At 40.8% G+C, this 22,047-nt stretch overlaps 1 protein-coding gene across 6 annotated transcripts in view; it reads left to right on the top strand.

Moving 5' to 3' along the window:
* Positions 1 to 3,565: 3,565 nt before the first annotated feature.
* TRIM55 (tripartite motif containing 55) overlaps positions 3,566 to 22,047 on the top strand; it is a 44,846-nt gene continuing 26,364 nt past the window's right edge. For 3 of the 6 annotated variants that reach the window (XM_040487686.1, XM_040487688.1, XM_040487685.1), the window contains exons 1-4: positions 3,566 to 3,910; positions 4,481 to 4,653; positions 10,789 to 10,954; positions 12,852 to 12,947. In XM_040487686.1, coding sequence (XP_040343620.1) covers positions 3,743 to 3,910; positions 4,481 to 4,653; positions 10,789 to 10,954; positions 12,852 to 12,947 — 603 coding nt within the window. In that variant the 5' untranslated portion in view covers positions 3,566 to 3,742. The remainder of the gene's footprint in view (positions 3,911 to 4,480; positions 4,654 to 10,788; positions 10,955 to 12,851; positions 12,948 to 22,047) is intronic. The other 3 variants (XM_040487690.1, XM_040487689.1, XM_040487691.1) reach the window with 1 other exon arrangement.

Here is a 22,047-nt window from a genome sequence, read left to right as displayed (position 1 = left end):
GTAAGCTAGAGAAAAGAAAATGTTATTAAGAAAATCGTAAGGAAGAGAAAGTATATTTATAGTACTGTACCATAAAAAAAAAAACACCTAAGTTATTGTTCAAGGGTCAACCATAGTACTAAAAGTAATAGGCTTTAGAACTCCCTTTTCTTCCTTCCTGAGATGAGCGACACACTGAAATCCACATTTCACTCCTATGCTCTGTCCTCTGAAGTCTGGGTCCATTTAGCCTGGTAGCTAGAGGTTGAAAAAAGTCAAAAGTCTTCTCTTTTTGTTATCATGCCTTAATGCCAAGTCTGCTGTTGGGCATATAGTCAGGTTCTTAGGGACCCATCTTACTTCCTCTGACTTATCGGGGGGATTGGGAAACTGCTGGTCCTCCAGGAGGTGACAGCAATGGTGGTTTTGCTTCATCTCCTCAATGTGTGTAAACATACCCCTGCCCTAGTTTGGTGGGACTCAGGAATGAGGAGTGATTGGGGCTTCCAACTAAACCAATCCCCCATGTAAAATTGCCCCAACTGGTTTTAACCCCCTGTCCTAATTGTGGCGGGTTGGGGTACAAGAAGCAGGGAAAGTTGTACATCACTCCTACACAGTAAAGACAACTTTGGGAAACTAAGCCGGCTTTCACGTCTGTGGAAATCCCAGAGCCTTGAAGTTAGCTTCAAATCTCATTCAGCTTCAGAATTTTCAGAATCATTCAGGGAAATTTGTGAATGATTTGGGAGCAGACTAAAATTTTCTGGTTCTTCTTTAGAACAGAATGCTGCTCCTACGTCCCACTCTTAATTCACATGCCCACCTCATGGACTCCTGGTCTCTGAGATTGGGGAGGAACAAAGAATGGAAAAAAGAAGATAAAGAGGGAAAGGCAATAATTTGGGCATATAGTCGACTTGATTTGACTCTTATTCCTATGAGATTCTTGCTAGTTTCCTGGGTAGTCTCCTAGAGGCAGTTCTACGAAAAAGTACAAGGCAGAAAGTAGGAAACAGAAAAACAGAGGAGAGGAGAGGATCAACTTAGCATCACATAATTGAATTGGGGATTCTCAATGTCAAAATTAATATTTCAAGGGTTTTTCTTTCTTTTCCCCTAAAAATACTGTTAAGCCTAGGTTATGAACACCACTCACTTACAGATTAAACAGAAATCCATCTAGGTGAGGTCAGTTTCCCAAGATGACAAAGCAAGGTAGACATGGAAACTGGATAGAAGGCCTGTCTCCTGACTCACTGTGCACCTCTCACTGCATCACCGGTGGTTGCTCATACTCAGACCATCTGAGTCACCTCTGTGGATTCTAATTTCATAGCCTCAGAGTCCCTTTCCTCTTTTTCTTCCCTACAGCTATCGCCCAGTGCCAGGGCATCATGACCTCTCACCTAGGCATTGGCAACAATCTCCCATCTGGTCTTTATCTAGGTCACCTTCAGTATTCTAGCCACCACTGTGATACTAATCTAACCAATGCACAGCTCTCACAGAAATGTTTCTGTGAGAAACTTTCAACAACTTCCTGTTGACTAATTTATTAAGTGTTAAAAACTCTTTAGCCTGGTATTTGTGACCTGCTCATGTGCCAGCAGCATGCTCTGCACTCCAGCCCAAAGCACCATACGCTCTGAGCATTCCCCACACTCCTGTGCCTCACTGTCTTTGCTTCTGTGCCTTTTCTTAGAAAGCCCCAACTATGCCCCACATAACTACACATCCATTTGTCCAAGTTCTTAGTGGATCATTCAGATACCATCCCCCCATGAAGCCCTCCTGATGAATCCAACTCTGAAATTTTGTGGCTCTTTATCACATTTTGTTTTGTACTGTGGTTCTGTACATGCATGTCTTATTTCTGCTGTTAGACTGAGCTCCTTGAGGACAGTAACCTGTGTCTTGTTTGCCTTTCAATCCACAGAGCTGAACACAATGGGGATACACAATAGACACTCAATGAATATTTTTTGAAAGAATGAATTCCTCTAATAAGGATGGGCTTGGCTCATTGTACATTATTAGTTTGTTTGGTTTTTTTCTTAGATTGATGAGTCTTTTACAGTAGAAACTTTATCTTTCCTAGAAAATAACCTCCATAGCCCATGTGATGATAAATACTGTTAACTGCCTGGGCTAGGTGAACTGAATTAACTCAATAAAAAAATGTCACCCAATTCCCTTCTTTACTCAATAGATATTGAAAGAATAACAAAATTCTCCTAAGATCCTTGAAATGTTTACGAACACATGTAACTTATTACTAACCAATAGAGTTTATTAGATTCTCAATAAGCTTTCAGTGCACACAGCAATAAGACCATACATAACCAGTCACACTGGCCTACTGTTTACTGGTAATTAAGTGCACATTGGGGTATGTTGACAAGATGTGCTCAATGTTTGAATATTTTTAAATCAAGGAGAAATAAACCTGCAAGTAAATCACATATAAACAGATACTATTTCATTTTTGATCTGATTTTTTAATTTTTAAATAACTCTATATTGATGAAACAGTTTCACAAAATTCTGGCAAATATCAAAATTGTTATTTGTGACTCAAGAGCAGACCAAGAATATCACAAATGACTAGGGAAACTATCATTTTAAAAAATCAACTTGGAAGAGGAGGGGGCAAATGCAAAGAGGTGTAATAGGTATTTCAGACCAGATGAAACCCGGGTATGGAAGCAGGACTCCATTTTCACTTCGGTTGGCAACAGCACTGATATCTGTTCCCTGCTTTATGGAAAAATGAAACAATGGGTCTGTTATCCTACATGCCATTACTACCTCATTACTGATTATTGTTGCAAACTAAATTTATATTTTAAAAGATTACCAAATTTTCTTTGTGTTTTTGGTGTGTGTGAGGGGGAAGGTGACTGTAGGGATACAGGATGAAGGAGGGAGTTAGGGAGGAGGAAGAGCAGTGTGGAAGAAAAAAGAATTTACTAGAATTTTATTCACAACATAAAAACATGGGATCATCAACTGGTGTTTGGATTTTTTTTTCGTAGATACTTTTATGGTGAAAAGGATTGAAATCAGTTTTTAAATTTGAATTTTTCCCAGACCGCCATTCTTGCAAAGATGAAAAATTTAAAGTGAAGCAAATCGTTTTAGTTGATTGCCCTAGTGAAGTCAGGAAAATGATTTTTGAGACATGTTTTGTTTGTTTTCATGTAAGATGGTATGATCACACTACTTTTGGTGACCTGCTTCCTCAATTCTCCAGAGAGAAATGCGTTCGTTATACAGTTAGACTCTTGGGCTGCATTCTCCCCAGTCCTGGAGAAACGCGTCACCACGTTCTTATTGAGTGCTCACAGAGGGCATGGCTCAGCGACTAGGCATGCATATTTGCATTTGTTGTTGACAACTGTCAGCTTCAACATCCCTCTCCTCACAACTCTGTCTAAATGGGGTTTGTAATCCTTCTTCCCACTCACTCTCTTCACTCCCTGGGGCAGGAATGTTGGCTCCTGTTCTCTGTCACCTGTCAGAATCCATCCTCCTGTCACTGGCTTATATGGACAAGTCAGCCCACTGTCACGTGACCCCCCCCTGCTGCTAAAAACAGCTCAGGCACCCCCTCTGAACCTGGGCCTGAAACAATGTCTTCCATCGAAAAAACCGTAAAGGACACTTGATCACCCAATCCTTGGAATTATTTCCAGGAAACACTTGCAGAAACCATTCGGAGCACCCTTTCCCTGGCAGTGCACACGGGGACGGCCAGGAGATGAGCGCATCTTTGAATTACAAGTCTTTTTCCAAAGAGCAGCAGACCATGGATAACTTGGAGAAGCAACTCATCTGTCCTATCTGCTTAGAGATGTTCACGAAACCCGTGGTCATTCTCCCCTGTCAGCATAACCTGTGTAGGAAATGTGCCAGTGATATTTTCCAGGTAGGTTTGTTTGGAATTTAGGGGGTAAAAAAGATTCTCTCTTCTTGGAATCAAGTCCTTAACTTGTAGGTGAATTCTTTCAGAAAACTTTATAAGGCTACATTCGTTTTTAAGAAAACCATTTTTTTAAATGATTTGCTTTGTGCTTTGCTGTCTGCCTCCTCCTTACTCCTCCTTACTCCCAAATCTAGTTTTAACTTAAATACTAAGAATCCTATTTGTTTAAAAAAAAAACAAAAACAAAACCTTCAAAACATTGAATCTGCTTCAAAATTGTAAATGAGTTGCTTCCTAAGACATTAATGTTAGAGTTTCTGGCTAGAGCTTTTGGTAATAAAAATGTTGGATGGAAAAGTGCCTCATGCTGAAAATGGTACATGGCAGTTGACTGTGGATAAAGTGCTGGGCCTGTATTTTAGGACCACTTGCTGCTAAAGCCCTAAGGGATTATCTTATGGCCAGCTTAAAGTAGAAGTTGATCTTGTTTGTAGTAACAGAGAGTGAAAAGAAGTCTCAGAAAAGCTACCTGTGGCATTACTTAATTCCTCTTTTCTTGCTTGGCAAGAACAGGCCTCTAACCCGTATTTGCCCACAAGAGGAGGCACCACTGTGGCATCAGGGGGCCGGTTTCGCTGTCCATCCTGTAGACACGAAGTGGTTCTGGACAGACATGGGATATATGGCCTTCAGAGGAACCTGCTGGTGGAAAATATCATTGACATCTATAAGCAGGAGTCCACCAGGTACTGTCCCTTCATGTGTCACACCCATCTGAAGCGTGGTTTTGTGTATTTGTTTGTTTGTTCTAACAGATCAATCTATCCAATGCTCTTTTGCCAATCACAGACACTGTCTTATAGGAAAATGTTTTTCCAAGTGAGTCCTTACCGGTGTGAGAATCACTCATGGAAAGAGAAGAGCTGGTGCCCAAGACTTTGCATCAATTTAAGAATGAAGTAATTCATTAACACTAATCTGTTCAGTAATACTGAGAGAGGCATAATGCGGCCTACCCCTCTCAGCCCTGTATTACGCATATTTTAGACATTTCTGCACCTCACAGGTTCTTCGTAGCTCCCAATTCTACATAGCAGAAAATTCACAGTACAAAACTTTAAGGAGAACTAACAGAAATGGCATTTTCCAAAATAGTCCGGTTCCTAGTTTAGACAACAGTCTCACCTTAAAATTGTCTAGATGATCACAATAAAAAACAAATTTCTCTAACATAGTTAATCATTGTATGGACTCTGGGAAGTTACAAAGCAATGCATAGTCCTGCCCTTCAGCAACTTAAAGTTTAGTGACATGGATGGGTGGGGGGAAGAAGATGGCATTTGGGTTATGTTTCTCTACTCTCTAGATTGTATTTGCTGCATACTCTCAGCATTCACCTGTTGGATTGATACTCAGTATATGCATCCATTCATTAAAAAAAAAAAAAAAAAAAGGCTTCTTCCTCATCTAATCACATTGGCCATAGAGTTCCTTTCCTAGAGACAACACCGTAGTAGTTCATTCCTAGAAGTCATGGTGTGAAGAGCCCTTTTTCAATTGTACACAGGTCAGTCCAGTCCACAAAGCTTGATAGCAATATTGAGACCATCTGGAAATGAACTCATTGTGATTCTTATTAGGAGACATGTATTTATGGAACATCTGCAGGGCTTTAAGAGCCTAGCACTCTTAGAAGGAAAGCTGTTCCATAAATCTAACATATAATTATTATAATCATTATGGCTATTAGTTTCTGCTTAAGATTCAAACTAAATTAGATAGTGCCAGGATCTAGATGGAAGTGGGGGAAGAAGAGTAATTACCGATGACATATTACAGAGATACAGAGTCAGCTATTTCCTTTGCTTCCAAAGTGTCTGCAGAAGAAGGAAAATACTGTTGTTGCTGCTGTTGCTTCACAGATCTGATTTCATTGTTTTACATTACTTTAAAATGCAAATATACACACTGTCTCTTTAAAAAAAGTCAACTAATAACCAACCAATTATTAAGGGTGTTGATATAAGAGCTGATTTAGTGCCTAGTACAGTGTCTTGCATAGAATAGTTGCTTCATAAGTGCCAGCTAATTAAGCAACACCAAAAAGCTTCTTACATGTTCTATTTATTGCAATAATTTCCTTTTGCTACTTGCTACAGTGAGAGCTTGAAACATGGGAAATAATAACAATGTTATGAAATCCAGAGAAGAAAGATGTTAAAACTTGTAGCATTAGCAAAACCAAAAGACATGTCCTTACTTTAACTATAAAGTCTACATGTGCATCTGCCAAAAAAGTGCCCAGGTGCACAAACGGTATAAAGGTAATGAACCAAATTTCCAACAATGAAGCTTATAGCTGGGTGGACCAGTGGTGTTTTTCTGATTATCAAGCTCTTCTTACACTGTTATTTCTTGAACTTGAGACTCGCCTTGGGACATTTTTACTTGGTAGTAAAATCACAAGTTGCACAGAGGGCCCAGGTACATGTTTGGGCATACACCCAGGTGTTCCCTGGAGGCTGTCAGCCTTGCCAGCCCAGAACCCTGCGCCTCAGAGAACATTAGGCAACCTTAGAATAACCTTGGATATTCAGAGTGAGAGGCACCCATCTCTGGCTCACAGTCATTGGTGTGGGGGCAGAAAGGAGAGGGGCTGGTCAACTCTGACCTCCCATAGAAAGACCAGACATTGTAGATCTCAACAAAACCTGGCCTTATCTAGAATAATTGCCTGGTGCTGAACTAGCCACAGTTTGGAGAGGTGGACACGAGAAGGAATTTATTTCATTAACAGTAATCACAAAAATCATAATTAACTTTATAATAAGTAAAACTAATATGTGCCAACCACTGTTCAGGGTGCTTTACACATGAATCACATGTAATTCTTTAATCTGCACAACAATCCTGTGAGATTGTGATTATTATCATTACCTTATTAAAAACTTAGAATATTCTACTCAAACTAACTCATATACATAATTTAAACATTCAAATAGTACTAGGATACCTCTAATGAGGCCCACGCTCCCACCCCACTCTCCACCCCCAAGTCTCACTCCCCAGAGCCAACCACTTTTAATTGTTTTAATTGTTTAGCTTTTAATTGTTTTAGGTGACATCTGTATACTACAGATCTGTGTACTCCTATTTCTGATTTTTCAGTTTAGACATTCTCTATGGACTTTTCACTGCAGAAAGTCAGGACAGTGCCCTCACGTCGTTGGGCTTCACCTACTTTTCCTCTTCCCTGGGTTGAATCCTTATTTCCTAGAGCCTACGTCTTTCTCTTTGTTGGTTTGTTCTACTGTTTTATATGGACCACATCCTCAAGCAATCTTCCGAAATATGCAAAAAAGTGCCCCGCTTTTTAGCCTCCCCCCACACTTCTGCCTTTGAAATACCTGGCTGCCACAGTTGCAGAGCCTTTCTGGGGTCCCTCAGCTCAAGTCAGCTTGCTCCTCTCAGCCTTCTCCCCCGCAGGCGCTTAGCAGAAAGAAGAGTCACTTCCTTTCATCCAGAAGTTCTCAATTTCCCACATGTGGTTGACATCCCTTATCTGCTGTCATGTTGCTCGTTTTTTGTCCTTCTTGACCTATATTAGAATGCGATTTTTAAAATTTCCCCACTCTCATTTTAGTGGGATTTCCACAGGAAACACAAATAAAAAAGGCACATGTTCATTCTGCTGTATTTAATTAGAAGACCCTCAGGCCAATTTTCAGATATGAATAAAAGCTGAGCCTCAAAGAGGTTAAGTAACTTGCCTGAGGTCACACAACCACCACACGGAGAAGCTCAGCTGGAATTAAGCTTTGAGATAAGTACCACCTGTAATGCCTCACCAAGACCAGATGCCAACCCTTCAGGATTCACCAGGATGGTTCCAGGAACCTGAGACCAGAGACAGCAGGCTACAGACTCCTGGAGACTAGGCAGCACTGAGTGGCTAGGGGCCACTGCCAGCATCTGAAGCTGAGTCCTGAGCCACAACTGTGAGCTCAGCTACCCTCACCTCATGACAGTGCATTTACATCTTTATTCTACATACCTGTTTGACCTAAGTCTGTCATATGTTTTAAGTTGTCTAAAGGTCTCTATTATACACCCGCTTTTAAGTAGGGACGACTCTGGGCCTGTGTAACCACCTAAACAAGAAAAACCTAATAAGGAATATGGGACATAGTTCTCAGTCTGTATTGCATTATGGAAAAATAATCACAACCAAAAACTAAGCATACAGCCTTATGGCTGTTGCCACATTTTCAAAGTGTTCGCGCGTACTGTATACATACACACATATATATATTGTATACATACATATATGTACTCACAGACCTGAGCTCTGGTCCAGCTGCTGACATCAGAACAACGCACGGATGCAAGCTGCCCTCAGGAAATGCTTCAGGGAAGTGAGCCACAGAGGCATCACCTGTGCCATTTTCCAGTACATATACTCCAGATACATGCTTGACATTTATTATTATGAGGTGGAGATATGTGGGACAGTAGGTATAGGAGGTGGAGAAGCCTTTGAACAAGCGAAGAGCAAACCACTTCTAGTCTCTAGAGAACCTTAAAGGGCTTTGTCACTTATAAATGGAGTCTTCAGAATGTTGTCTGGTTTCTTTGCCACTCATGAGTGCCAAGTGACCCTGGTTTTCCCCCATATTTCACATGCTTTCCCCAGATGAATTAGAGTACAAGGAATACTGTTCATTCATCTGGCAAAGTCTCTTTCATTTCTCATTCATTCAACAAATATTTACTGAGTACCACTCTATGCAAGGCATTGTTCTGGGCACCAGGGATCCAGAAAAAAAAAAAAAAAAACAAGACAAACCTGCCCTCATGGAACTCACATATTTGTGGAGGAAACAGATAGACCTGGGAAGGAAGATACATTTCTTCATTGCAGAGTTTACTTTTCTCAATTGACTTCCAAGGATATGGCAGAATTTCAAGTTAGGAAGCCACAGATTTCATGGAAACCATATTGTTACGAGACCAGGTGAAAATTCTTTTCACAAAAATCTCAAAGCTGGAAGCCCATACAATTTCCTCACCAGACCCAGGTCTTACCCCCACAGCCCAGTCTCCTTGACTTGACTCCTACCTAGTGATTTATAGATATAAATCAGTATATTTTCTGCCTTTCTCTGAGTTCTGGGGCTGCAGGTATGTGGTACCACACATCAGTATCAATGGTTTACAAACCATTTTATTCATGTCTCACACTAGAAGTACATTTTACATTGTGATCCAATGACCATTACATACATGGATGGATATAGATATATAGACATGAAATATATACTTTTTGTTTCCAGTGCACTTAGATACATGTACATACATAAGCATGTAAAACATACACATGTGTCTATGTACACCAGAAACAAAAGTTTCAGGTATCATTACTTATTCTTACCAGGTGTAGCCCATGTATTTACTGTCTATTTTAGTTTGAGTTTAACAATGCTGGCCATGACCTCTAAATTGATTTCATGGCCCATAATAATCAATTTCACAGCCCATAAATACCTGCGGTTTTTTAAAAAGTGGATCTTGGTAACAACAGAAAAATTCAGTCCCAATCTTTTAAATAACGATGCTTATAAATATGTGTTTGGGAATATGAAGAAAGGTTTTGGATTTGTATTTACATTTTTCAGGTACCTCTGAAAACTATTAACAACCTTGGTCTTTAGATAGGATGTATAAGAATTCCAGGTTTTTGCGAGGCAGGCTACACCCACATCTCTCACCATGTTCTCCAGAGGGGGCCTAGAGCACTACAATTTGACATAATTTTGATCTTGATCATCACACATAAATCACACTGATCATTAGGAGAATATACAGGGCCCCACCACACGCTGTGAACTTGGGCCGTTCCAGGTGATTCCACAGCAAGTTATTCTTAAATAGTAATGACTTGTCACTCCCCTTTCATGCTTTCAATTCCTCATCGCTTGGTCATCGTCTCACTAACACATACAAACCCAATGCTCCATTATTACCTGTTGCAGTTCCGAAAAGTTTTGGCTGGTGCTGAACTACTGGGAAAACTAAAACCTGGGGATTATCTGTGAGGTCCTTACTTCCAAGGTTACCACCATGTCCCAGAACAGCATTTTGCATTTTTCTTATTGCTTAAAGTACTGTTCACAGTCACTGAGCACACAATACCCACTCAGTCCCTGCCAAGTCCTCAATCGGGAAATTATTTACATTTAATTTTCTTAATGGCAGGAAGAGACCCAAACAAATTAATGAAGCACACACGGACATGTTCCTTCTTACACAGAGCTATTTCCATCAGTGCTTAGACTAATAATCAGAGATTTGGACTCCTCCAGCCCACCTCTATCTTCCTTTTGGTGGGAGAAGTGTTTGCTGGAGGTTGTAGAGTTGGGACCTAGTGTTTCTGCAAAGCCAGCGTAAACTTGAGATTTAGCTTATCAGCAAATACTCCTTCTTTACCCATAATTGGAAAGTATCTCAAGAGACTTGTAAGTGTGTGCAGACAGTGCTGGAGCACACTCCTCACAATTTTCAGGAATTTTACTAGCTGTGTTTTAAACCGTCGATAAGTTTAAACCAGCCATGATGGGAACCCTCACCACAGAAATTGTCAAACACTACAGATCAGAGTGTCCATGTCCTATCCCCTACTCCAGGCTGGTCGTTAGATACCTATCAGCACACCACTGCTAAGCCCAAAGGGCAACTGAATTTGGAGGTTTCCGAGGACAAGAACAGGACCTTGGAAGTTTTCTGGAATAGCAATACTAATCCCACCCCACCCCCCCCACCCCCCACCAATCCTGCTTTGCTGCAATGGGAGCTGACACATTTATCTGCCCACCTCCTCCCAGACCAGAAAAGAAGTCTGACCAGCCCATGTGTGAGGAGCACGAAGAGGAACGCATCAACATCTACTGTCTGAACTGTGAAGTGCCCACCTGCTCTCTGTGCAAGGTCTTTGGGGCACACAAGGATTGCCAGGTGGCTCCCCTAACTCACGTGTTCCAGAGGCAGAAGGTAACAGAGCCTCTCTTCCTCTTCTCCAGCCCCTTCCGAATTTCTGTGTGATTGGCTCTCTTTGCCTCAGGGGACTGCCCAAGCCACGTAGCCCTGAGGCCTGGCGGCTCAGAGCATGGAGTGGTGTAGTGCTGGTGCAAACATGGCCACACACTAGATCCCCAAGAGAGTAAGGGGACTGCTAGCGAGGGAAGGGGTGCCGAGGCTCAGGAAGGTGCGCAGAGGGCAAGCGTCGCTTGTTATTTGTGCATCTGGGAGGTTGCTGAAGACAAGCAATGTGTTGGGACCTGGTCAGAGCTGTTTGAAGTTTAGACTATAGATAAGAAAAGGATTAACTTTTCACGCCAGTCACAGGAATTTTTCTTCATTCACTAAAAAAAGCTACTGTTTCCTGCACCCTTCCCAGGCCTTTGCTCCCCCAACTCCTACTGTATTAGCCTTCAAGTCCAGGTTAAACTGGCTTCCTAGGGTTTCAACCTAGGCCGCTTGCTAAAAGGACTCCTCTCAGTTTGACACATGTCCCCACCCCCCGCCAGGGCGTCAGCCTCCTCACCCTGACCAACCACAGCATGTCCCCAGCTTATCACTAACCTGCCAACCCAGTTTCATCCACTGGCAAGTAGCAACTTGCCCATTTGATGCAAATAAACGTGCAGTTGTGTGCTCAAATAGATGCAGCCACTCCCCACACCTAGAATTTGAGGAGTTCCATATCTAGCTCCTTTCTATGAAGAATCACACATCCCACATTTGGTAGATATTTTACTGTGAGGGTCAGAGTTGGAATCAAATGTGAAAGCCAAACTTCTGGGCAATACCAGTCATGACCAGTGAGTGCTAACTGCCAAAAAAGCAGAATTTAGCAAGACATCTGTAACATTTATTTATTTTTCAATCCATTTGTGGTTTATTTCCCCTTATCCTTCCACACCCACCCATCCCCCTCAAGTTATGGCATGTTAGAACCGAATGGTACTTGTTTCACACGATTTCCCTCAGAGCCCTAGGAACTCGCGTGGGATGGACAGGACAGACTGGCAGGACTTCTACCCCACTCCTGTTTGGACAGAGCAGCTTCACTCTTATCTACTGGGATTCCACATTAGCTTCCTTTTTCTGAAGAAAGGGTTCTGAAGCTTTACAGTGTTTTACAACCACTGTTCTGGTCCAACCTTCTCACTTTATATCCAAGAAATTTAGGGTCCACATTGATTACATGTTTGGCCAACATCATAACCAAGTTAAAGGCAGAGTTGGATCAAGCAGGTAGGTCTCCAAAGTCCCCATTCAGTGCTCCCTGATAGCCAGTCTTGGAAAGCGGAGAGGAATTTCAAGTTGAAAACCCTCCCCTAGAACTAGTCAAATGCTAGAGTTTCAAGTTTGTAATAACTTAGTCTAGTACGTATGTATTTGCACACCTAGCACATAGAAGGTGCGTATTACTTGAGTCAGTGAATAAATGAATATTTACTATTCTCATTTCCCTAGTAAAACGGATCCTGAGCTACACTAGGAAAATAATTCATTTCGGGTCTCTGAAGTCACATATTGGACTCCACTGAATTTATAAACAATATTTATAATTACTTAGCTTGAATATGCTATTCTCTATAATCTATAATTCAGTGTTTATGATGTTATTACCAAGGTCAGATCTCAGTCTCCATTAAGAATTTGGTGGAAACTATGAAACTCCTTCCCAAATACATTTATATACACATCTAGACAGAATTTTATTACAAGACCAGGAGGTTCACAGGCCTTATAAGCCTGTTACTCCTATGGGGTTCAGTGGATGCTGGATTAGGAATCCATGAGGATAATACTACAATTTATCTACAATCAAGGCTGACTAGAAAACTCCTAAAACTTTGCATCCCTCCTTTCTCTTCATTAGTCTGAGCTCAGTGATGGCATTGCTGTCCTTGTGGGAAGCAATGATCGAGTCCAGGGAGTAATCAGCCAGCTGGAGGACACCTGTAAAACTATTGAGGTAAGTCAAACAACTCCAGCTGAATACACACCAAGCCTGAACTCCTGGGGGGTTGTGGCTGCCTCAGTGCCACACAGTCTTTCCTTATAGAATGACCGCCTTCCTCATATGTCTCTAAAACATTCTCCTCCTGGCTCAGGAAGAGAAGTTACCATGTGAGTCAACAAGGCAGATTTTACCACATCTACTGGGGTGGTTGTTACATTTGCTGTTTTTTGTTGGTCAATCCATTTTAAAAGATTAGTTAGAAGAAAAATCAATTACCAGTAATGAAAATAAGTGTTATCCACCATTATAGTACTATTTCTTTGTGGAAATCCAAATGTCTTAAGGAGTACTAGTTAGTGCTTTGGAAAATCACATGCAGGTTTGAGCTGCATATCTACACTCTGACAGCGGGGCCACAAAGGGGATAGCAGAAGGAGGAAGATGTGTCTGTGGTTACAGAATGATTTAGTCATGGATTTCATTGAGACTAGAGCTCTGGCTCATTCATATCTGCCCTCTGCCTGGCCCAGTGACTGGAACAAAATAAACACTTGATACAAACTTGGTGAACAAATGCATAAATGACTGGCTGTTTAGCTCACACTGAAGCTTGGCATATAAGAAATACTGTAAATCCACCCTTCCTCAAGATCAAGTATAAACTGTGTAATTGCTGAAGGCAAAAAGCTGAAACCTAAAGAGATTTAGCTATGTGGCAGATACCTTTTCAAGAACTGAAGATTCACAGACTAGTTAAGCCAGGCTGCACAGAGGACAGGTGCAAGACAGCTGGGTTGAGTGCAGGTCTCTGGATCTGTAACCTGGAGCCATTTATTACTCCCTGCTTTAAGTTTTGGGGTTGTTGGTTCTTGTAGTTGGACCTCAGATGCAGTGTTGAGGCACTGTACTGTTCAGTCTGTAGCATATTGTCTGTATTGCTGTAGGCAAGGCCCCTCTTATTATCTACTTATTTCTTTTTATCTCCATATTCCACTCCTGTTCTCTTCTCTGTACATAACCACTCTAACATGTTTGGTGTTCCGTTCACTTATACTCTTATAAAATCTTGATTATTTTATATGCACGTCTTTTACTTTTATAAATGGTATTGTGCTATATTTCTCGTTCTGCTTTTTTAAAATTATGTATTATGTTTTAAAGATCCCTTCTCATGTACATTCAATCCTTCATTTTTCTCCTCTGTAAAAATGGGGTATAGTACCCACCTTATAGAGTTACTGTGAAAAATTAAGCATAAGCAAAATGCTTAGCACCGTGCCTAGTATATGGTGAGTGCCTGATAAATACCCTGTTTTCATTATTTTATCATTAGAAAGGCAAATTCTATCAGAAGCCAAAGGCTGGTTCCTGGATGATCACTTCAAGACATTGGCCATAACCATCTCATTTTAGATTTCTACACCATTAAAATCAATGTCCTTTCTTCTCCATACATATATTCCTGTAAAGATCATGATAAATCTGGGATCCATTTACAGAAGGGAGGTTTTCTTTTGGTGAAGAGCCCAAAGAGATTACAAAATGGACAATATAAACTCTTATCTTTTTACTTATTTACAGTAAAGGCCAAATACAACTTAATCAGTAAACCATGAATCAGCACTCCAGTGTGGTGCCATGTTGAGTCTTGGGTGTATAAATAGGAGTGGGTTGCTTGTGGGTAAGTGAGGTAATCTCTATACTCATCTCTGGTCAAGCCTTCATCAGAGATCTCTGTCTGGGACATCAAGGCTGCAGAACACATACAGGAGAAAAGCTCTGGGGGTCACATTTGGCCTTGAGCAAAGAAATGCAAACAAACCGGGCTCCCTATAGCCAGCATGGGGCGGGGGCGCGGGGGGGGGGGGGCACTGGGGGGGCGGGGAGAGATTTGACAACTGGTTTTCTTCTGGAGGCCGGTCAGGGGCACAATAGGGAGCAGCTGTTTTTTCTTTCACTGAGAACAAGACAAGCCGGAACAGGTTTGAAATTAAGTCAGGAGAAGGGATTTAGTGCAGATATCAGGAGGAACTTCCAGGCAGTGAGGTTTAGGATTATTACTCCTATTATTACTGATAAAAGTATTCATCAAACATGACACACTTTTATAAGTACTTTCACAGGCTACTAGACAAATGTAATTGTTCCCTGTAGGGCTTTCAGATGAAGCTGTAAATTGCAGGAGTCTTAAAAGTGTCCATCCCTTTTACCTATTTATTTCACTTCTGAGATTTTACTTTAAGGAAATAAAACAGTATAGAATGTATATATTCATAAATAACCCCTATATATATTTATATGGGGAAAAACTCCAGAAACCAAAAGGTTAGGAGTAATGAACAGTGGGACTACTGTCTTCCTTATATATTCCTATATTTCGCATTTTTGTAAAGAGACCTGGACATTTTTTTAATAATCAGTAAAATAAATATAGAATGAATGTTGCTCAGAAAAGCACAGTTCTTTCCGATCAGTTTAGGTGGCTCATCTGCAGATGTAGGTATTGGCTCAGAGCCTCATGGAGGTCTCTGATTTTATGATCCCTATTTGATGCAAATATCCTCCATTTGAAGAGGACAGAGGACAGAGACACTGCCACAAATGGCCACATGGTGCACCTGTAATCACTAAAGTGCTCTCCCACAGAGCCTGGGCAAAACACCAGAGGCTCACTTTGTGAGCACTAGCCTGCAAAGCTGCATGTAGTGAAGCACACGAGGTTCTTGGCTTAGAGTGAAATGATCCTACCTTGCAGAGCAGGTGAATTCTGTACCAGAGTTCAGGGTCACAGAGCAGAGCTCCTGTGTCTCCCATTCTCGCTGGGGTAGTTGTTTTCCTTCCTGACTTTGCTCACCACCTGCCTGGAAACATTTTCTGGGAAGCCATTGGTGGCTCCTGGCCAGGGGGTGGGGTGCTGTTGTTTAAAGAAGTCGCTCTTCTGATTGGTGAAGAACCCCTTAGGGATGGGAAATGGAGTAGTCCCTGGGTGGGCACTATCCTTCCCCAATTACCTTGCCTCTTCCCACATGGGGCCCAGACACCTGCCCTTTGGTAGGAGTGCCCATCCCTTGTACGTGTCTAATTTTGTCCTTGATCATGTAATGTCTTGCAGGGCTGGTCTGGTCAGGCACCTGGCCCAGGATCAGCCCTGGAGAGCTGCTGAGCTTAGGCTAAATCACACTGGGGACTCCTTGTTATCATTTAAAAATAACGTATGCTTTCCCTTTCTCCCTCTCTCTCTGCTGCTCCCCAGTTCATGCATGTGTGCTTGCTCACTCTCTCTCAAAATAAGTAACATTTTAAAAATTAAAATTAAAAGGGGCACCTGGGTGGTTCAGTCAGTTAAGTGTCCAACTCTTGATTTCGTCTCAGGTCATGATCTCCCAGTTTGTGGGAAGGAGCCCCGCATCCGGCTCAGTGCTGACTTTGCAGAGCCTGCTTGGGATTCTCACTCTCTGCCCCTCCCCTGCTCTCTCTCTCTCACTCTCTCTCTCAAAACAAATAAATAAACATTAAAAAAATTTTTTTAAATAATGTATGCAATTGATATGAGTTTACAATGATTATGAGAGTGGCTTTGAAAAGGGCTGTAGTCATGAAAGGGCAATCTGAACTGTGTCAAAAGGAGGAGTGGCATTTTTTTTTCTCTTTGCTGTGGATCTGACAGTGGGTGAAGGAGCCTTCAGCCTTTTTAGTACTCCTAGCTGAATGTCGCACAGGCTGAGATGTTCCCAGAGCTCTCGACTGCAGGTTGGAGGGCCTTCTAGGCTGTTCTATATAAGCCCAGCATGGTCTGGAGCTATACTTGCCTTTCCAGCCCAGGAAATGTTCTGGGATAGGCTAGGACTCAGAAAGAGGGCTGCTGGTTGGAGGGGACAAGTGCACTGCCTTGGGAGCTCTCTGTTTCCAGAATACTGTGCTTGGCTTTCCTTCCTCATTGCTAAAAATCATAACCTCTGTGTCCGTCTTATAGTCTTTACAAAGGGCATTTATCCTATGTCACTAGATACCCAAGAGAGTAGGCTATTAATTCCGGTCCTCCTGAGGCTGACAGACAAGCAGGCCTAGAAATAATCCTGTTTTGTATGGATGCATGTCTAAAGGAAACAGCTACAAGTTGAATAATAACTATTTGATCTTGAGCATTTCCATTATCTGAAAAATGAGGACTTTAATAAGATCCGCCAATGATTCTTCAATGACAACAAACCTATTGTATTTCCAAAACAATAATTTTACCCAAATAGCTTTTAGGACACTGTCCATGAAGTTACAAATATGACATATAAATATTGTAAGAATCACTTTAATAAGCATTCCAGAATTTTTAAGGCAACATTTCAAAGGCAATAGAACATATGCTTAAAAGAACAGGTTTCAGAGTTAGACTTTTAGCTGTCATTTAACTATATGACCTTGGGAAGTTACTTAAGCCCTTTGTCCCTCAACTTCCTCACTGGTACACTGGGGTTAATACTACATTCTTCACAGTGTTATTGAGATGACTAAATTGGGGTAAGAGGCACATGCCAGGGGCTTGATAAGTGTTACCTCATATTATTCTCATAGTCAGCTTGGAAAGACCACACTTATTGTAACAATGCTAATAATAATTTGAACCACTGGAGCATCTGGAGCATCTTTTAAGCAGTATCAGAGTAAGACCTTCAGGGTCCTGAGTAATTATGATGCAGAGCTAAGCAACCCCCTTCAGATGGAAAAACTGAACATGAATGGCAGGAGATATTAGCCCTATTATTTATCTAAGAGGCAAAATACTGGCAACCAAGGGAGGCTGAGGCTCTTCTGGGAGACGAGTTGACTCTCTACTGTGTATGGGAGCAAATTAAATAACTTCTCAGCTTGCCATGGGCTTGTGGCTTTCACTGAACCAGAGGACCCAAGTCAGTATGGCTCACTGGGCTCTCTGCTTTAGAGAGTTTGCTCAAGGAGCTTTTAAATGATCTGGAGAAGAACCCCAGGAATAAGTTTTAGAGATCCATTGATTAGAACATAATTGTTCTTCTAACATGAAGTGGGTGGCAACGTGATATGGTAGAAACAGCATGAGTTTGGGAGTCTGGAGACCCATGGCTGCTGGGTAGAGTTGCTCTGCTGAGCACTGCACAAGGGGAACCCGCTGATGGGAGAGGAGCCGAACTCCAGTTCATGTGCCTGGAAGGAACACGTTATCCTCATTTGTCTGCCTCTTTTCTTGTATAGCCCGGTGGAGACCCACTTTTTCATCCTAGTCTGCACTCGTGGAACTTCTCCCAAGTGCTAGAAATTAGGGCTTTACCAGTAAATGTTGACTGATTTCCTCAAGAGAATCTTTCTACTTTAATACAGTTCTCTCTTTAGTAATATTAATCTGCTTCCCCCCCTTCTTTTGGGGGTGGTGGGGAAAGGAAACCCTATTTGGCTTAATGAAGGGAATTCTAAAGTACTGTATTTCAAATGTAGCTGACTGAGCACTTCCAGACCCAGAGCTGCAGCCCCAAACGGGAGTGTGTGGATGAGTGCTGGAGGTATGCAGTGCGTATGTGAATGGGCTGGGTAGAGCCACAGTTGCTCAGTGACAAATGGTGGGCTAAGAGCTTATCTTCAGCTCTATTTTGGTCACAGAGGCATGTTCCTTACATGGTAAGAGCAATGGTTACAATTGTCTTAGGTTTTCCTGTCATAGCCCTGGCACATTCCCAAGCTGGGACTGACATTGCAGGGTCCGGACATATAATTTATGTCTTAATACTGTAGATAACCACTCTGAAACTTGCCAGGAATAGGAAGAGGCATTTTAGAGCCTTAAGACACTGAAATATCCCCACATTTATCTGAAGTCATAGAGTCTTGGAACTGTAGTCAAAAGGGACCTTGGCAATCATCCAATCCCAACCCTTATTGTACAGATAAGAAAATCATCCTGAGATTAAATGGCTTCCCTAAGGTTGCACAGTTTTCTTTTGAGCACTAAACGAAGCAGAGTCTTGGAGTATCTACTTAAATATCTATTTTCTGGGAACATAGAAACTTTTGAGGACTGAATATCCCTAGATACAAATCATATTTCATTCATTCACTCAGTCATTCAGATCATATTTCTCAGGTGTGCATTATACACCATATTCTGCACACATAATACTGGAAAATAGTGATGAACTAAACAGAAAAGGTTCCTGCTCTCAGGAAGGTTTTATTCTAGTACCGGAGTTAGACAATAAAACAAATAAATAACAAGATCATCTCAGAGAGTAATAAGTGCCTGGGGAGAAGGTGAGCCACTGAAAATCTAGCCATTAAAAACAACAGGATGACGGTACTTTGCTTGTCTAACTATCTACTCTTTAGTATAAGATTGTCTATTGTTGATTTTTTTCCATGGAAAGCTCCTTTTTGCAACTGCATATCTTATATCTTATTACCATTAAAATATAAAGCAGGCTAAAAATTAGAACTTGTCAGTTTTAACATTTCTATGAAAGCAACAGCTAAACAATGGGCTTTAGATGAATATTAAAGATTACCTACTCACTTCGAAGGAAATGACCAAATGATTACTTGATTTTTTTCTTTTTAGCCAAATATTATGACATTGGTTAGAAACAGATATTCTACCTGTCATCATTTTGCCTTTTTTTTTTTTAAATTTTTTTTTTCAACGTTTATTTATTTTTGTGACAGAGAGAGACAGAGCATGAACGGGGGAGGGGCAGAGAGAGAGGGAGACACAGAATCAGAAACAGGCTCCAGGCTCTGAGCCATCAGCCCAGAGCCTGACGCGGGGCTCGAACTCACGGACCGCGAGATCGTGACCTGGCTGAAGTCGGACGCTCAACCGACTGCACCACCCAGGCGCCCCGATCATTTTGCCTTTTTAATATGGGCAGCATAGTTTTCCCTTTATAAAATCACCCCTTTTTGGTATATTGCATCCATACTGGGTTCACCTTAGAGATGGGATGGATTTTATTTTCATTCAAGGATCACGGACAACTTTTATTTTGTTCTTCTAAGAAGCCAATACATATAACTGTCCTGGCAGACCCAGGAGGTAGGTCATGTTGCAGCTGGAGGCTATGCATCAGAATATGCTTGGAGGCCAATGCCTAGGGCATTCATGATGGAAGTTACTTCAGTTGCTAAACACACTCACCCAGGTATGCATGCATGCACATGTGCATGTGTACACACACACACACACACACACAGGACATAGGAACCACAGATATCAAAAGGAAGAAAATGGAGAATATTTGAAAACATAAACTTGAAAGTTTAAAAAGTATGTATCTTGATTCAATTACTATCCAGAGATGTTGGGGGAGGGAGAAGGTACAGAGCCAAGAATTTTTACTGAAGACTTTTTTTTAACCCAGCCTTTTTACTGAAATAAGTAAAATAGAACATTAAAAGCAAAAAGAAATCTTTGAGGTGAGGAAGTTTTTGTGGAGAAGAGATAAAGACGGTTGCTATCACGCTTTTGCAGGTAACAGTCATCCTTTAAAGTGTGCTACCTGCAGACATTTTGATAATGCAGAAGTCCACGTTTTTCCCATTCCATTTTTCAGGTTACTGGAAAGTCACTGTTGAAAGCATTTCAGGTCCACATTTACAAAGGCACAGTAGGTACTGAAATTCAGAGTAATCACTCACTAGTGAGCTGGCCTCTAAGAGCATATTTTTCTTTCATAGCATATACTTGTTCCCTAATTACCTCGGAGGAGGGAGTTGATAAGCTGAGGCGTTTGTTGTTAACTGACCTTCACAGCATTTTGAAGGTCTTGTAGTCCAGAAAGATGGAAGGGTGCCCACCTTAGTCTTCATGTATTGCTTCTACCTCAGAGAGAATTAAAAAAATAGAAGAATTTTAATTTCAGGGAATTATTTCTCATTTTAATCCGACATTAGGTTAACCTGAACATCTCAAGTTCATTTCTAAAAGTCTGTAAGTACTAGTTTCATAATTCCAAGAAAGAAGCATACTTTCTCTATTTCAGAAACCGATTTGTCTGACTCTTAGCATATTTTACACAGAATTATACTAAAGGCACATTAATGAAGAAAAAAAAGAAGTTAAGGTTTTTTTTAAATTAGAGATTAGAAAATATAATAATTTTTCTACCCTTCTTATGAACACTGAAAAACTACGGCAGGTTTTCAGATCTTCTAATGCCTGGTACATAGTAATTAGTGAATTTTGCTGAAAGAATGAACTAATGAATATAATTCTGAAACAATTGGAGTTTTCTCATCTTTAAAAACCTACTTACTACAGAGTAGATTTGTTAAAAGACATATATTCAGTTCACAGTACTTCACATAAAATTTTTTTCAAGTTACTTTCAAGTATTTCACAGAAGGTGTGGTAGGAGTAACAATGACCCAGGAGTTCAAAGTCTTTGGCTATAGGCCAGGAACTAACAATAAATGGCAGAATGCCTTGAGAAAGTGATTTAACTCTGCTGGGTTTCAGTTTCCACATGAGTGAAATGATTGGTTTGGAGCAGGTTACTTCTGATATTCCATGCAGCTTCAAAGTTCCACAATTAAATAATTCAAATCAAGGAAAATTGGCTTCAGCACTTCTTTGTTTGAGAGACCTGGGAAGTATGGATCCCCCTACTTCTCTGCCAAGTTGACCCCTCCCTCAAATCAAGGAAAATTGGATCTAAATTTAATAAGCACTGATATAGTACCTATAATATGTCATTTAATATTATAAGTGCTTTATACAGTATGTAGTCATATAATAATAATAATAATAATAATGATAATCAAGCATATGCCATGCATAGGATAGAATTTCCTATACTGTAAATAAGTAAATAATAGATGCTATTAAAATGATAGATTCAATATAGTACAAATCAATAGAAAACCAGAACGTAAATAAAATAATACTTGGAGTTGAAAATAATGTATAAATAAAGTGGCTATTTCACTTAAACCACTAAATCAAACACTAGCCATGACACATGACATCAGTCTCATAAATAATTTGGCTTACAAGAAAACGTTTGAGAAACAAAGACATTGTACCAGTATCACATCTTAATACTCAGTATATATGTTTCAAGTGCACAATTCATAAGCTAGAAACCATCATATGTTT

The sequence above is a fragment of the Herpailurus yagouaroundi genome, unplaced genomic scaffold (assembly GCF_014898765.1).
Source record: "Herpailurus yagouaroundi ecotype Mexico unplaced genomic scaffold, PumYag 165, whole genome shotgun sequence".
Taxonomy (NCBI): Eukaryota; Metazoa; Chordata; class Mammalia; order Carnivora; family Felidae; genus Herpailurus; species Herpailurus yagouaroundi.
Note: the sequence above shows the minus strand (reverse complement) of the source record. Positions and strands in the feature narration are given on the sequence as shown.